At 43.7% G+C, this 14570-nt stretch overlaps 1 protein-coding gene across 1 annotated transcript; it reads left to right on the forward strand.

Moving 5' to 3' along the window:
- Nucleotides 1-28: 28 nt before the first annotated feature.
- Nucleotides 29-13312, forward strand: IQCD (IQ motif containing D). Its single transcript, XM_068271492.1, has 5 exons — nucleotides 29-110; nucleotides 1828-2600; nucleotides 7807-8040; nucleotides 11330-11401; nucleotides 12849-13312. The coding sequence occupies exons 2-5, from the start codon at nucleotides 1887-1889 to the stop codon at nucleotides 13152-13154; spliced, it is 1326 nt and encodes a 441-aa protein (XP_068127593.1). The 5' UTR covers nucleotides 29-110; nucleotides 1828-1886; the 3' UTR covers nucleotides 13155-13312.
- The last annotated feature ends 1258 nt before the right edge of the window (nucleotides 13313-14570 follow it).

Consider the following 14570-nt stretch of genomic DNA (forward strand, 5'->3'; position numbering starts at 1 on the left):
GTGGGCTGGGCAAGGTTTGTCACGTGATTGGTCTCCATAGTGATTGTACACTGACAGAGTGCAGCAGTAGACAGAACAGCTGAAGAAGCCGCAACAGGGGGCCAGCATCGGTAGGCGCAGAATTTCTCAATTATCATAGGAGAGGATATCACGAGCTTTTACTATAGCCAAAAACATATTGATTTTTCTGATTTATTAGATCACTTTTATTAAATCTGTCAAGAAAAACAAAAGTTTGCTTTCCTAAAACAGAAAGAATTTGCGATAATTCAGGTTGGAGTGAGCTTGAGATGTCTCCCAGGCACCACTGCTGAATATATGCAAATTAACTATTGTACCCTTAGAAGCTAAACACACCTCCAGAACCGCTGGAATGCAATGATGTGTCAGCTTGTTAATTTGTACAGAGCCATAATAATCCAACATGCATACAGACTGTTTCGGATTGTTTGATCCTCATCAGTGCATGGCGTGGATTAATTTGGCTCTATGCAGTAGGGCTTAAATCTGTCAGGGATGTTATTGCCCTAATGGTTATGTTCAAGGAGAAAAAGAATAACATCCGGGCACCTTCCATCTTCAATAGTATTACAGTGTTTATTCATCATCACAGGTAACATACCATTGATGCTTTCAGCTGTACATCAAAGTGGTGGTGGTGGTGAATTGTATTGGAGCACAGCGTGACCAAGCGTCTAGTAAGACGCGAAACGGCCGTCACAAGCCCCGACTGATACCCGGCACCCCCACCTCCAACTCACCACCACCACTTTGATGTACAGCTGAAAGCATCAATGGTATGTTACCTGTGATGATGAATAAACACTGTAATACTATTGAAGACGGAAGGTGCCCGGATGTTATTCTTTTTCTCCTTAATCATAACCGTTAGTCTCTTTTCGTTTTGTGATCCGATGAGCACACGTCTGAGCAAGTGAACTCAAGAGTACCGGAGGAAGGGTGAGAGAGACATTTGTTTGCTTATTTTCAATCACTTGCTTCTGCAGACTGTTTAGGAGGGAGTGCCACTCTATATATCTGGTTCTAACGCAGTTACATGTTATTGCCCTAAGCCTGGTACAGACACCATCCAAGTTTTACTTCAGACCCTATTCCAGTGAGTGAGCCATAGAAGAAAGCTAGCATACACATGTATGGGATTGTTTTAAATTTCAATCAGATTTCCAATCACATATTTATCGAACACGAATGGAAAGCACGTACACACGGAATGATGGCCAGTATTTTGATCAATGTTTTCTAGCATGTCCGATTTGCTTTTCAAGAAAGAGATCAATTATGGACTTGGGATCAGTCACTTGCAGTCTATAGGTTGTATATTTGTCATTTTATGACTGTGGAAGGAATAGATTGTGAGCTCCTCTGAGGACAGTCAGTGACATTAGTTTGTACTCTGTAAAGTGCTGCAGAAGATATCAGTTTTATATAAATACATAATAATAAATCTCATCAGTTTAATTTCAGTTCAGGTTTGCATTAAACTTTACATGGGGCCGTAAATGCTAATGCAATGCACTTGGACTTATTCTTTGACAAAGTTTGAGATGTAAACCCTAGTATGTACTGTAAGCTGTTACACTGTGTCCATACTGATAGTACATAATCTGCAGTCAGATTTTGGTTGAATAATGTGGTTTTGAAGCTGTTGAAAGGCTGGCTAGTAAGGGGAACTGTCTGTGGATTTGTGTTCAAATATGTTTGTCTTTTGGATATTTCAATAAATAATACTGGTGGTATCTGAGGGTTATTTCATTTTATATATGCAAACTCCTAATTATATTTTATTTTGCTTCTTCAACCATTTAGATTTTCCATGGTGAATATGATGAGATGAGTTGATATTTGACATCAAGGCTTCAGTAAATATGGCCTCAGAGGTTCTGCCTGTGTCCCAGGTGCCATTATTGGTGTCACCTCAGCAATATGAAATTGGAGGGAAAGTTCTAAGATCAGTTCAGAAGCTGCAGCCCACCGCTGAAGGCATGAAGATGCTGGAACCTGGACGGAAGAAGCTAAGCTCAGTGGAAACTCAAAGGGTAGTGGCAGTGCTTGATGACACAATCAAAAGACTTGAAATTGTAAGCCTTTTTCAACATGCAATTGAAAACCTGGATAGATATAGCATAGTGTTTGGCTCTGAGTTATCAGGGGCATTGAGGGAACATCAGAGGCTTCGAGATAACATGCAGCGACAACTCAACCATTTCAGTCAAGAAGCAGCTGAAGAGGAGGATGAAGCAGAATCAGTGTGGGAGAAATCAAGGGTCGATATGGCAGTGCTTCATCAAGGAGTTCAAAGCTCGGTAAGGAATATCTTGAGGTTGTTCTTGGCCAATCCTACTGCAAGTAAAACACTTAGAGCTGAAGGACAAGCACGGAATCAGGACTTCCAGAAACTGATCCAGGTCCTGTCAGAGTTGAGAGGATTTTTATTTGAGATGCTCCTGACTAGTCCACTAGAAAAGGACGAGAGAATGCACTACCTGCAAGAGCTCACCCTCCGGGACCACAAGAACCGAGAGGCTTTGTCTGCTTTAGAGGAGGAGCTTAATGCAGCTATTCTTGATCGCGACAATGAGGTATTCAACACACAGACAACTCTCTCAAGTATTTTATGCATGCCATAATTATGTACTTACTATTCATGAACAACATTCTATTTTCTTAAGGCAAACAGATATGACAGAGGTGAAATACATTCATGTGGATTATTTTACTTGCCTGAGTTTTTGCTATCCTGTTTATTATTTAGTATTTCCAGTTTCAGTACTACAGTTTTTGTACTGCCTTTCAGGAAGAGAATCACCAGTGACTGCATCATAAAGCTGTTTGTTTTTAAAGTGTGTGTGTGTGTGTGTACTTGGCTGTGTCCAAAATGGCAGCCAATTTCACAATCCCATAGTCCAATATTGGACAAGGGCCCTCATTAAAGGAGGAGCAAAGGCTTGTTACCCTCTTTTTACAGAAAACCCACAAATCATATATGGACCATGTAGGCTGGTATTGCTTAGGGGGTGCAGGCACAAATTCCCTTGGAATACCAGCCTGCGTGGTGTGAAAAGTAGAAAAACAAACAGTACTTGCATAGGCGCCTCCCAAGGTAGTTTGTAGATGGCAAAGGTCAGAAACTGCCTCCAGGAAACCTGACGTGAGTACCTACACAATTTTATGTACTGATATTTTACCAATTTATACTATTAAAGTCTTACATTGAAATTATAAGCACCAATCCCTTTATTTTCTTCACTTGTTCTAAGTGGTTATCCAGGGGATCCCTTGTAAAGATTCAGCTTCCAAGACCCAGTGAGGAGAGGGAATTCAATTGGGAAAGATAGCGTCTCAGGTTTCGATAGTGAGGAGTGAAAAGTGCTTGGGGGGGGGGGGGGGGGGGGGAGGGGGGAATCTCAGACTGTTTTTAAGGCTGCTACACACTAAGACGTTACAGGCGCACGTTCAGCGCCAATCAGCGCCACTCTGGGAGACCTTATACGGATAGAGCCGCCTAACGCGTCTCACTCTACCGTCCTCTCCCGCACCACCATACGTTGCGTTAGGTGCACGTTATGCGACCTTAACGTAGCACCTAACGCAACGTCTTGGTGTGCAAGTAGCCTAAATGTGTACTGTGGCTTGAATTTCTAAAGTTTGGGTCCTTCTACAAAACACTTTTAACCCTTAGTCCCCAATGCGGAGATAACAAAAATAATTTGGATCCAGCTAACATGGGCTTTTCACCCTATGAAAAATCACTTGGGTTAGAGTGATCTTCTAAAACTCCAAGTGATTTGCAGAAAGCGTTTGTATAATCAGAATTTAATCTTCTGTCCAAAGAGCCATTCATCATTTAGAGAGGAACTTAAACTAAGGATTGAACTTCATTCCAATCAGCAGTTGATACACCCTTTCCCACAAGAAAGCTTTGCCTATTCTCAAATAGATCATTGGGGGGGGGGGGAGTTTGGCTGATAGTGTGGTGAAACCCCTCCCACAATATGATGTCATGACCAAGGTCCCCATAGTTTGCTGTCGGTGAAGCTCGTTGCATTGTAAGAAATATCAGGTTTTTCCAATTGCCAAGCAAGCAGTTGAACTCTCAGTAATGAACATTTCGTACAGATCACTTGGCAGGATTAAAGATGTCACAACCAGGGATAAATATCAGAATGTAAATCAGGGAGAGGAAAGATTTTACATTGGACAAACTGTAACGATTGGTGTCAGCAAGAGGCACAAATATCTGATTAAGTGGTGATATACAGAATCACCACTAATGCAGATATGTAGAGTGAAATAGTCAGTATCTTCCTGATGGTAAATCAGCGGAAGGCTCACTAACACGGTAAGTGCCTGAAATGATCTACTCAGACCAGTGTCACACCCCGAACCTTGATTATTGGGGATCCGCAGTATCGCCAATAATACAAGGATAGACCCGATTATATAGCAATCTGCGGAATTGCTAATAATGCGGGTAGATGTAAAGCAGTGGACACACGAACAACATGGAAATAAACAAAGCAGTAAATATTCACAAAGTTGTGGAAATATCCACCACACGGCAATTCCTCAGAGGTGTGGTTACCTCTGAATGGGAACCCCGTGTGTGAGATCCCCCAAAGTGGCAGTGGAGGAATCTCGGCCTCTGGCAGTAACGGTCTGCTAGGGCCGGCATCTCAGGGAGGCAAGCCTCAGATAATAACCCAACAGTGGGAGACGTTCCACTGAAGGGAGCAAGGTCAGACAGAAAGAGGTTCGGCAACAGTACAGGCGGCAACAGTACAGAGACGTGAGACGAGAGAATAGTCAGGAACCAAGCCAATAGTCGTTAACGGTACGGGCTGGCAGAGTACAGAATCAGGAAGCAGAAGAGAAGTCAAGACAGGCACAGAATCATACACAGAGAATCAATAACAATAATAATCTCCTAGTCTAGGTGTGAAGTCCTTGGTTTCAACACCTGGGATCTAGTCTAAGGTCTGAGTGCTGACACAGGGTATCGCAAACACAGACGAAGTGTGACTGAAAAGCACTTCCTTATATACTGCCTGGGAGAGAAGTCTCCACCCCAGGCAGCAACCAATCAGAGCAGGCTAAAATGTCAGCTGACCTCCAGGTCAGCTGACACGCTTTCTAAGAGTATAAAGGCGTGTCTGGCGTGCGGCCGCACCCCCTAGAGGCAAGATGGCAGAACCCTGGTGAACAGCATGTTGGTGAGTTTGGAGCAGAGTGCTCGGACAGGTGTGCGCAGCGGATGCGGACGAATTTCCGCATCCCGCGTTGGAAGGTCCGCTTGCCGGACTGGATGCGACTATATTTCCGCAATCCATCCGGCGTTGCAGATTTTTCGTTACACAAACACTGAGAAAATAATTGATAAATGAATATTGTGAACAATAAGCAATGTTATTCATTATGTTATTTTCACCACAGTTCCTCTTTAAAGGACTTACGAGGCCAGTATAGTGAAAAAAAGTGAATTACCTCCTTAACCTTGTACGGCACGGAGGACGCCGTCCGCGCCCTCCGTGACGATCCGCGTAGCGTGGATCGGGGAGGTTGGCCCTAGAGCTGCGCAGCCGCACTCGCGGCTGTGCGGACTGCGCAGCCGCGGCCAAAGCGAGCGGCCATTTTAGGAGAGGCAGGGGAGCCCGACCCGGCCGTGGGGTCGGGAGCCATCCCGGGGGGGGGGCTGACGAGCGAGGGGACCCGGCGGATCGGCACGGAGGGCGCGGACGGCGTCCTCCGTGCCGTACAAGGTTAAGGAGGTAATTCACTTTTTTTCACTATACTGGCCTCGTAAGTCCTTTAAAGTGAACTGACCACATTCTCTTTCACTTGAATCCCTCCTGACATAGAAGCTGCCATGTTCCCCCCTCCCCTTCTCACATTCCTTATTTACAGAAGTCAGAGATGCTATCTTGACACATTGACACACACCCTGGCTTTGAAAAGACACTCCTAATTATTCACCCCCTTTGTTGATGAAAGGCTTTGTTTACCTCTTGGTAATTAGCGCAATAAAACAATTAGAGGTTCCTGAACTCTCTGCGGCTGGGGACGGTCGGCAGGCCTGCTCAAACAGGCCAATTTAACAACTTTGAATGTAAAATACAAGGTAAAATTAAAGTTTATTTTAATAATGAAACAGATAGTCGGCATACATTTTTCATGTGCTATAGAAATGTCCTGAGTGAAAAAAAGGTGCTCGGTTCACTTTAAGCTTTACAGGTGATTTACATTGCTTTTAGCTGGCAGGTGGATATTGGGCTTTACAAGGCTTCTGCAGAGTGTAATGAGTATATTCAGCCAATAGATGCTCTCATTAAAATACAGAGACATTTTCATTTTTAAAACTCTCACGTTAAAGGAAAACTAAAGTGAGAGTGATATGGAGGCAGTCCTATTTATTTCCTTTTAACCTCCTTGCCGGTCTAATTCTCCCCGGCAAGGAGGCAGAGCAGCACTTTTTTTTTATTTTTTCAAATCATGTAGACAGCCGAAGGCTCACTACATGATAGCCGCTGAGCGGACGCATCCCCCCACCCACTCCGATCGCCTTCGGCGATCAGAGTAAGTAGGAAATCCCGTTCAGAACGGGATTTCCTGCTGGGCTTCCCCGGTCGCCATGGCGACCCGGCGGGATGACGTCACAGACGTCATGGACGTCGGGACGTCACAGGGAATCCCGATCCGCGCCTCAGCGCTGCCTGGCACTGATTGGCCAGGCTGCGCAGGGGTCTGGGGCGGGGGGCGGTTCGGCGCAGCGGGTAGCGGTGGATCGGCGACGAGCGGCGGCGATCGAATGTTACAAGCAGCTAGCAAAGTGCTAGCTGCTTGTAACAAAAAAAAATTATGCAAATCGGCCCAGCGGGGCCTGAGAAATCCTCCTGCGCAGGTTACCCCGAGCTGAGCTCGGGATAACCGGCAAGGAGGTTAAAGGACATCCGAGGTGAAAATAAACTGACGAGCAAAACAATTGTATATATCCTCCTTCTCTTAAACATGACCTTTTTTAGATATCCCACAGTTTTATTTTATATTTAAATCTAGATTTTATCTAGATTTTACGTTTTATTGTTTCATTGTCTCTGCTCAGTGACACCTCCGCTGAAGTATGCTAGAGCTCAAATCTATGTATTATTTACTTTTTTTATCTCTTTCCTGCTCCCAGAATCCAATTACTGACAGGAAAGTATTTTATGGCTGTAATTACTTATCAGTGAGGGTTATGCTATAGTCTGAGCCAGTCCGACCCGGTCAGAAACTGTCACTTGCATACCTGATATTTAACTCTTTCAGGTAGATAAAGAAAAAAAGGAACACAGCCTAGTTATTTGTGTGCTTGCCACTGTACATACACATGTCTATATCATCATTTCGCATGTCACCTCGGTTGTCCTTTAAACAAAGCACATTGCCTGGCTGTCCTGCTGATACTCTTTCTCTAATACTTTTAGCCATAGATCCTGAAAAAGTATGCATATCTGTAGTTTGGCAGGATTTGCAGCATGCTTGTTTCATGCTTGATTCAGACACTACCGCATGAATGATCAGCTGGACGCCAGGCAACTGGTGTTGTTTAAAACCAAGTAAATATGGAAGCCTCCATATTCCTCTCATTTCAGGTGTCCTTTAAAAAAGGAACTGTAAACGTGCGTCTCGCCACACCGGCACTGCTTATGCATACAACCTAATTTTACAAAGAAAAAGGCAGCAGTCCTTATAGTGCAGGAATAGTTTAAGATATTTTGGCCGTCATCACTAGTTTGTGTTTCTCCTCTACAGATTGCAAAGAAAAATGAGATTATCCGACAACTGAAAATCAGTTTACACCAGCTAGAGAAGGCTTCAGAAACCCAAGTAAGGCGCACAATGCAGGAAGCAGAGAATCAGCAGAAGTCAGACCGCCGAGCATCAGAAGGGAAATGCGCAAAGTTTCAACAGGATCTGCAGCAGCTCAGAACACAACTTAATGGTGCTATTGCTGAAAATCGTGAGATTGAACTAAGCCTCAGAAAGGTGCAGTTATGTTTTAGGACTTTTGAACTCTATCATTCCAGAACGCTCGCTAGGTCTTACAGTACAGCTTCACGGCCCTTTCACACAGGGGAGGTCCGGTAATTTTACCACACCCCACCCAGGGCAATGAAAGTCTATGGGCAATTTCATACTGACGCAGTATGGCGCGATGCGATGGAAGTGACGTTTTTCCCACATCCCTGATGCTCGGACAGATCTACGTTACCGCGCAGTGCTGCGTTGATGTGTGGCGGACTGGAAGTCATATAAGTCTATACGTGTCAGTATGAAAACCCACCGCGTTGCGCATGCACAGAAGCGTATTCGCTGTGTGTCGCTCATGCACGGTAGCATATTTTTTGCAATACGCACACGAGCATGTGATCGCATCAACCACAGGAAGTGAGCATCACTTCCTGCTTGGCTAGATGCCAGACGGGGATTACCGTGTACTAACGCGGTAATCCCTGAAGGTCTGTTTTTGGCAGTGCGGCCCCTGGGCCCCACCACTGCCGCCAATCCACAGTGTGAAACCGGCCTCAGCCAATGGACCTGGATCAGTTATAATAAGAGCTAGCAATGTCATAACGCATGAAATTTTTTATGGTTCAGATAAATATGCAGTAACATGCAGAAATATCCTTGCATGCCAAAGTAGTGAAAATTAGTGATCTTTTAAGTGGTCTGTCATTCTTTTCTTCTAATTCTTAGATCACTTTCAGATGTGGTGAGTGTAGTTTATGTCAAAAATGAGTAAAACTTTTTTCAACTGCTTCTAGGTGAGACCTAAGTGAAAAAGCCACTTTTGTTAGTTAAAACTTCAGGAAGGCTTAGCCCACAAGTGCAGGGCTACACCACCTAAAAATAGCAGCCCTTATTGCTCATAACATTGGGGGGTACCTTGCAAGGGGGGTAGAAATCACCTTCCTCTTCCAGAGTACTTTTTCCCAGACTCTTTTCCAACTTTGGTTCCCAGGAGGAGGGGTTATAATCTTGGGGTGGAGGAGTCTGTAGAAAGGTATCCCCCTTAAATAATGATAAAATCAGGTAATCCGCACACTCTGTATGAACCAAGTTCAAAGTTTTAATCAGAATATCGTGACATACGCCATTCCATCGACCAACGATTCGTTTCAGGGCCACGCAGGGTCCCCTTTGTCAAGGCAGCAAAACACAGAATGGTGTTCTGTGTTTTGCTGCCTTGACAAAGGGGACCCTGCGTGGCCCCGAAACGAATCGTTGGTCGATGGAATGGCGTATGTCACGAGATTCTGATTAAAACTTTGAACTTGGTTCATACAGAGTGAGCGGATTACCTGATTTTACAATTTGATATTTCTAATCCTGCACCTTCATGGTAGGTGTGCAGTTCCCCCGTGGATCTTGTTACCCTTAAATAATGAGGTTAGTCCTCTAATAGAGGAATGAGTGCAGTGGTGCATTAGTACCCATTCCCATCAAGAGTAAAGGTGTAAAAAAAAAAAAAAAAAAAAAGATGAAAACCTACACACAGACTCCATGATAAACTCTTTGAAAGTGTCACATACCAGAAATAAAAGTTTGTGTTAATGTGTACCACCATAATCCAAGTCATAGACGTGCCTCTGCAAAGTGTTGATTGTAGAGCTCCTTGGCACCATGGTCCTACTGCCTCATTCCCACAAAACACTGACCAAGAGCCAAAGCATTTACCTCTTAGAATATCCCATTTGCCAATGTTTCCCATTGTTTGTTTTTTTTTATTTTTGCTTTTTTTTTAAAAGAACCGTAACCAAGGATTGAACTTCATCCCCATTAATAGCGGATACCCCCTTTCCTATGAGAACTATTTCCCTTTTCTCAAACGGATCATCAGGGGGCTCTGTTTGGCCGATGTCGTGATGAAACCTCTCCCACCGTGTGATGTCAGCACCTAGGTACTGACATCACACTGTGGGAGCCTTGTTGCGTTGTGGAAAATATCAGCTATTTCTAACTGCCAAAAATACATCATCTCCTTCCACAGACCTGCCAGAAGTAAAAATGTCGCCATGTGATAAATGTCAGAATGTAAATCAGATGCAAGCAGAGAAAAGGATGAGAAATGCTGGCACTGCTGTAAACAGCTTGTTTATTCATAACACATGGTGCAACATTGTGGATTCAAATGTATGCATATTGAGACGTAACATACCGTTTTACTGGTAAAGCTGTGCGGTGGGTGCTGGGGGATGAGAGCCTTACTGCCGTTTCGCGCAGATGCGCTTCTACGGAGGCTGCCTCCGTAGAAGCGCATCTGCACGAAACGGCTGTAAGGCTATCATCCCCCAGCACCCACCGCACAGCTTTACCAGTAAAACGGTATGTTACGTCTCAATATGCATACATTTGAATCCACAATGTTGCACCATGTGTTATGAATAAACAAGCAGTTTACAGCAGTGCCAGCATTTCTCATCCTTTTCTCTGCCTGCATATGATGTCTATCTGAGCCTGAGCACGCTGGTCTATCTGCATCGCACCGGATACCTGGTCTGCACCCCTGCAACCCTCCCTGAACCCTTAGCTGCAGTGCCAGCACCTTTCTATCCTACCTTAGAATGTAAATCAGCAAACACTGACTACCTAATTATTGCAAAAATTAAGCACTTTTTCCATTACATTATTTTCACTGGAGTTCCTCTTTAATCTGGGCTAGTGAGAATCCATGGCAAGGAGTCTTCATGAATAGTTCTCACTGGTCCTTACAATAAAGCAATGGGAAGCCCCAGCAGGAAATTCAAAGATGTTTGTTGTGGGTTACAGCTCAGTGCACTGATCAAAACTTTTATTATTTTTATTATTAATATGTATAATTTTTAACTGATTGTTATGTTGTTGGTGTGCTTTCTACTTGTAACTATTTGTGGTAATGGGTAAAAAGTACCCCTATACAGGTTCCCATGGTAGAGGGTGGATATCTGGGAGCTCACTTACTAGTAAAAAGGGCTTTCAGAGTTCACCATAAGATCCCCACAACCATTAGCCCGTCTCCTCTTGGGTGTTTTTGGGGAGTCACAGATGATATTCTGAATCGGAAACTCCACACATCACACCTGCAAGGTACCACCTAATATTGGCCATATAATAGGGGTACCATAATAGAGGGGATGCAATGGGAGTGACACAGGGGGCTATAACAACAAAAATACAGTTACTGTAAGAGATCAGCAGAAAAAGTGTCAGTCCTATAAAAATGCAAAATAATTATAGTAATAATGTTAAATACACTGTCCACTTAAAATCCTTTTTCTTTTTCTCAATTTTACAGAAAAAGTATAAGGTAGAAACTGAAATAGAGAACTGGATCCAGAAATACGATGCAGATATGGGAGATAAACAAGTAAGATCAACAGCAAATGAATTATGTCTGTATGTATAGGAAAGCGATATTATGAATGGTCATTTTAAAAGAAGTGTTCACTTTTATATACCTGCTAACAAAATGTCACCCTTCGGAGTCAGAGCTAATGAAATGAGTTGGCCACCTACCTAAGGATTTAGGGACACTCCTTAAAGAGAAACTCCAACCAAGAATTTAACTGTATCCCAATCAGTAGCTGATACTCCCTTTTACATGAGAAATCTATTGCTTTTCACAAACAGACCATCAGGGGGCGCTGTATGACTGATATTGTGGTGAAACCCCTCCCACAAGAAGGTCTGAGGACTCTTGGCAGTTTCCTGTCTGTGAACCTTGTTACATTGTGGGAAATAGCTGTTTTCAGCTGTCTCCAACTGCCAAAACAGCTAGCAGCAGCTACATAACCTGCCCACAGTAAAAAATGTCACCATGTAATAAATGTCAGAATGTAAATCGGGGAGAGGAAAGATTGTACAATGAGAAAACACTGACTAAATCATTTATACATAATTATTGTAAAAATGAAGCACTTTTTTTATTACATTATTTTCACTGGAGTTCCTCTTTAAATTCTGAAAGAACGTGACATTTGCTCTGTTAACAACCCTATGTACCTTCATACATCTGATTGTCTTTCTGCTGCGTTGTCTACAAACCATACAGCAGTAACTGCTTTGGAGGAGTGAAGGAGTATAGGAGTATAGTAGAAAGAGGCAAGTACAGAGTATTGAGGCAGAGAATAGCAACAGGAAAGAAGAGGTAGAACTGCAGCTCTGTTGGCTTTTATTTAAAAAAGCTTAATTTTTAAGCTTAATTTTGAATCATTCATTATAAGTAGGTAGTCCTAGATTGTACCATAAGTCCCCCAGAACCTACCATCACATGTGTAGGGTGGTTCCCCCCCACCTTCACAAGTGTAAGATGTGGATAAGCCTGTGTTGTTGACATGGACAAGGAGGCTTTGCAAGAGGGGGTATAGAGTTCTTGCCATCTCTTTCAGAGCAATCCCCCTCCTCCATGTCATGGACTATGTGAGCTGGTATTCATCAAGAGGCAGGATGCACATGTTGTTTGGCTAAAATCGGCCTACAGGTGAAACAAGGGGATAAGACATTCTTGTTTTTGTGGGGCGGACAATTTTGGGGGTTTAATAATAATAACATTGCAAATCATTATTAAAAAAAACACTGCAGGATGAATTTAGACTGTTAAACTTTCATCTGCCTTGAAATGGTTGACTTTAGCTATGCTAACCTAATATGGCAAGCATGGACCTCTGACCCACAGTGGAAGAGGAGTTTTCTTTCCAGAAATGGGTTCCAAACCCTCTGCACAGCATTGCAAATGAAAACAAAAAATACGCTATACTGAAGTGTATTGGGTTTCATTGCTAAAGCTTCTCAATTCGTATTTCTCCATATTACAGACAGAACTGGAAGAACTAGAGGCTGTGTATGAAGAGGAGAAGGCTCAGCTAGCAGAGCTGAAGGAGAAGCTGGCCGTCTTGGAGGTGGAGTATGTCCAGATTATGGAGGAAAGAAGATTGGCCCAGTTGCGGAAGGAGGCTGAAGAGGAAGAGCTCGCCCGCAAGAACCATGCAGCCACAATTATCCAAGCACACTGGAAAGGATATCAGGTCCGCAAAACAATGAAGTCCAAGAAAAAGAAAAAAAAAGGAAAGGGGAAGGGGAAAGGGAAGGGAGCAAGCAGTAAGGGGAAGGGCAAAAAGTAATAACGTATTACAATGTGAATCGGAAGTTGTCATTGCAAAATCTGTTCTGCAGTTCAAAAGTTTACATAGTCTAGTTTCTGTTTTCACTAGAATTGTGAATGAAATGATAACGTTGACAAAAATCTATCTGTAAAATAAAATATATCCTTCATGATAAATTAGCTGTAAATTATTTAATAATTAAGATACTCATACACAAGAGATTTTCAGTTGCATAAACCATGTTGTTTCCACTGATGAACTGCAGTTATCTGTCTGCACTTACACATCCTTTCACTTAAACTTACACGTTTATGCATCATGAATGGTAATCCTTATAAATAACATTATAGCATATGGAGGCTGCCATATTTAGTTCCTTTTAAACAATACCAGTTGTCTGACTGTCCTGCTGAACTGTCTGGCATCAGTAGTCAGTAGTCACACACCTGTGGCCAATCTAGTCAGACTTCAGTTAGAGCATCTGATCTGCATTCTTGTTCAGGGTCTATGGCTGAAAGTAAAGTCTCGTGCACATGGAGGCAGGGATCGGTAACTCAATCCATTGGGCGACAGTGCAGTGCCACTGCAGAATATATGCATCACTAGCATCCAGGCTAGCGATGCGTCTGTAGCTATGAAGGTATATGGTTGGACAACGAGCGTCAAGCGATGGAGCAGTTTACAATGTGATCAGATGGTGCTTGGGGATTGCTAACAATCCAGCGTGACTGATCTTTAGCAGATGTCGGGTGGCTACAGTATACACGCTGGTTTGCCTCACGCTTCTTGACCAAGGCAGTCTTAATTGTCCACCATGGACAAGTTCAAACCAGCATGTGTACATAAGCTCTATAGAGGCAGATGATCAGCAGAACAGCCAGGTAACTTGCATTGTTTAAAAGGAAATAAAAATGTCAGCCTACATATCTTTCTCACGTCAGGTGTGCTTTAGGCATCTTTCACACTAGGGCGTTGCATCCCTCTCTGTCGTCAGTTGTTGGCTGCTCCCCTATCGCAATTAGTCTCTATGAGACTGGCCACACTACCAGCGAGTGCTTTCAGCACATTCTGCAGTGCATTGCCGAGTGATACCGTACGGCAGGCATTAGCATTGCAGTCAACACAGGCGTCGCTAGGGGTTTTTATACGGGGTACCGCCACCGAACCTGTTGCCATGGTGCCCCGGATATAATGACTTCAGGTGCCCCGCCTTCCTCCGCAGTGTGCCGGCTCCTGCCATTATCAGTCCTCTCAGATCGTGGCGACTGGGGAAGGCATTTCAAATGTGGAAGTGACATAATTTCCTGTATGTGCGTCCTGCTCTTCCTTCCCCAGTCACCGCGATCTGAGGTCTGTAGCGCTGCAACCAGCCCTCCAGCAAAGCCCCCCAGCACAGCATAAAGCGCAACAGCACAAAGACCCTCCCCCCAGCAC

The sequence above is a fragment of the Hyperolius riggenbachi genome, chromosome 1, assembly GCF_040937935.1.
Source record: "Hyperolius riggenbachi isolate aHypRig1 chromosome 1, aHypRig1.pri, whole genome shotgun sequence".
NCBI classification, from domain to species: domain Eukaryota; kingdom Metazoa; phylum Chordata; class Amphibia; order Anura; family Hyperoliidae; genus Hyperolius; species Hyperolius riggenbachi.

Excerpts from the sequence above, each read along its gene's own strand:
- IQCD (XM_068271492.1), top strand. The coding sequence starts at position 1,887 with ATGGCCTCAGAGGTTCTGCCTGTGTCCCAGGTGCCATTATTGGTGTCA. Across the intron at positions 8,041-11,329 it reads TTGAACTAAGCCTCAGAAAG|AAAAAGTATAAGGTAGAAAC; the intron begins GTGCAGTTATGT and ends TCAATTTTACAG. Across the intron at positions 11,402-12,848 it reads CAGATATGGGAGATAAACAA|ACAGAACTGGAAGAACTAGA; the intron begins GTAAGATCAACA and ends TCCATATTACAG.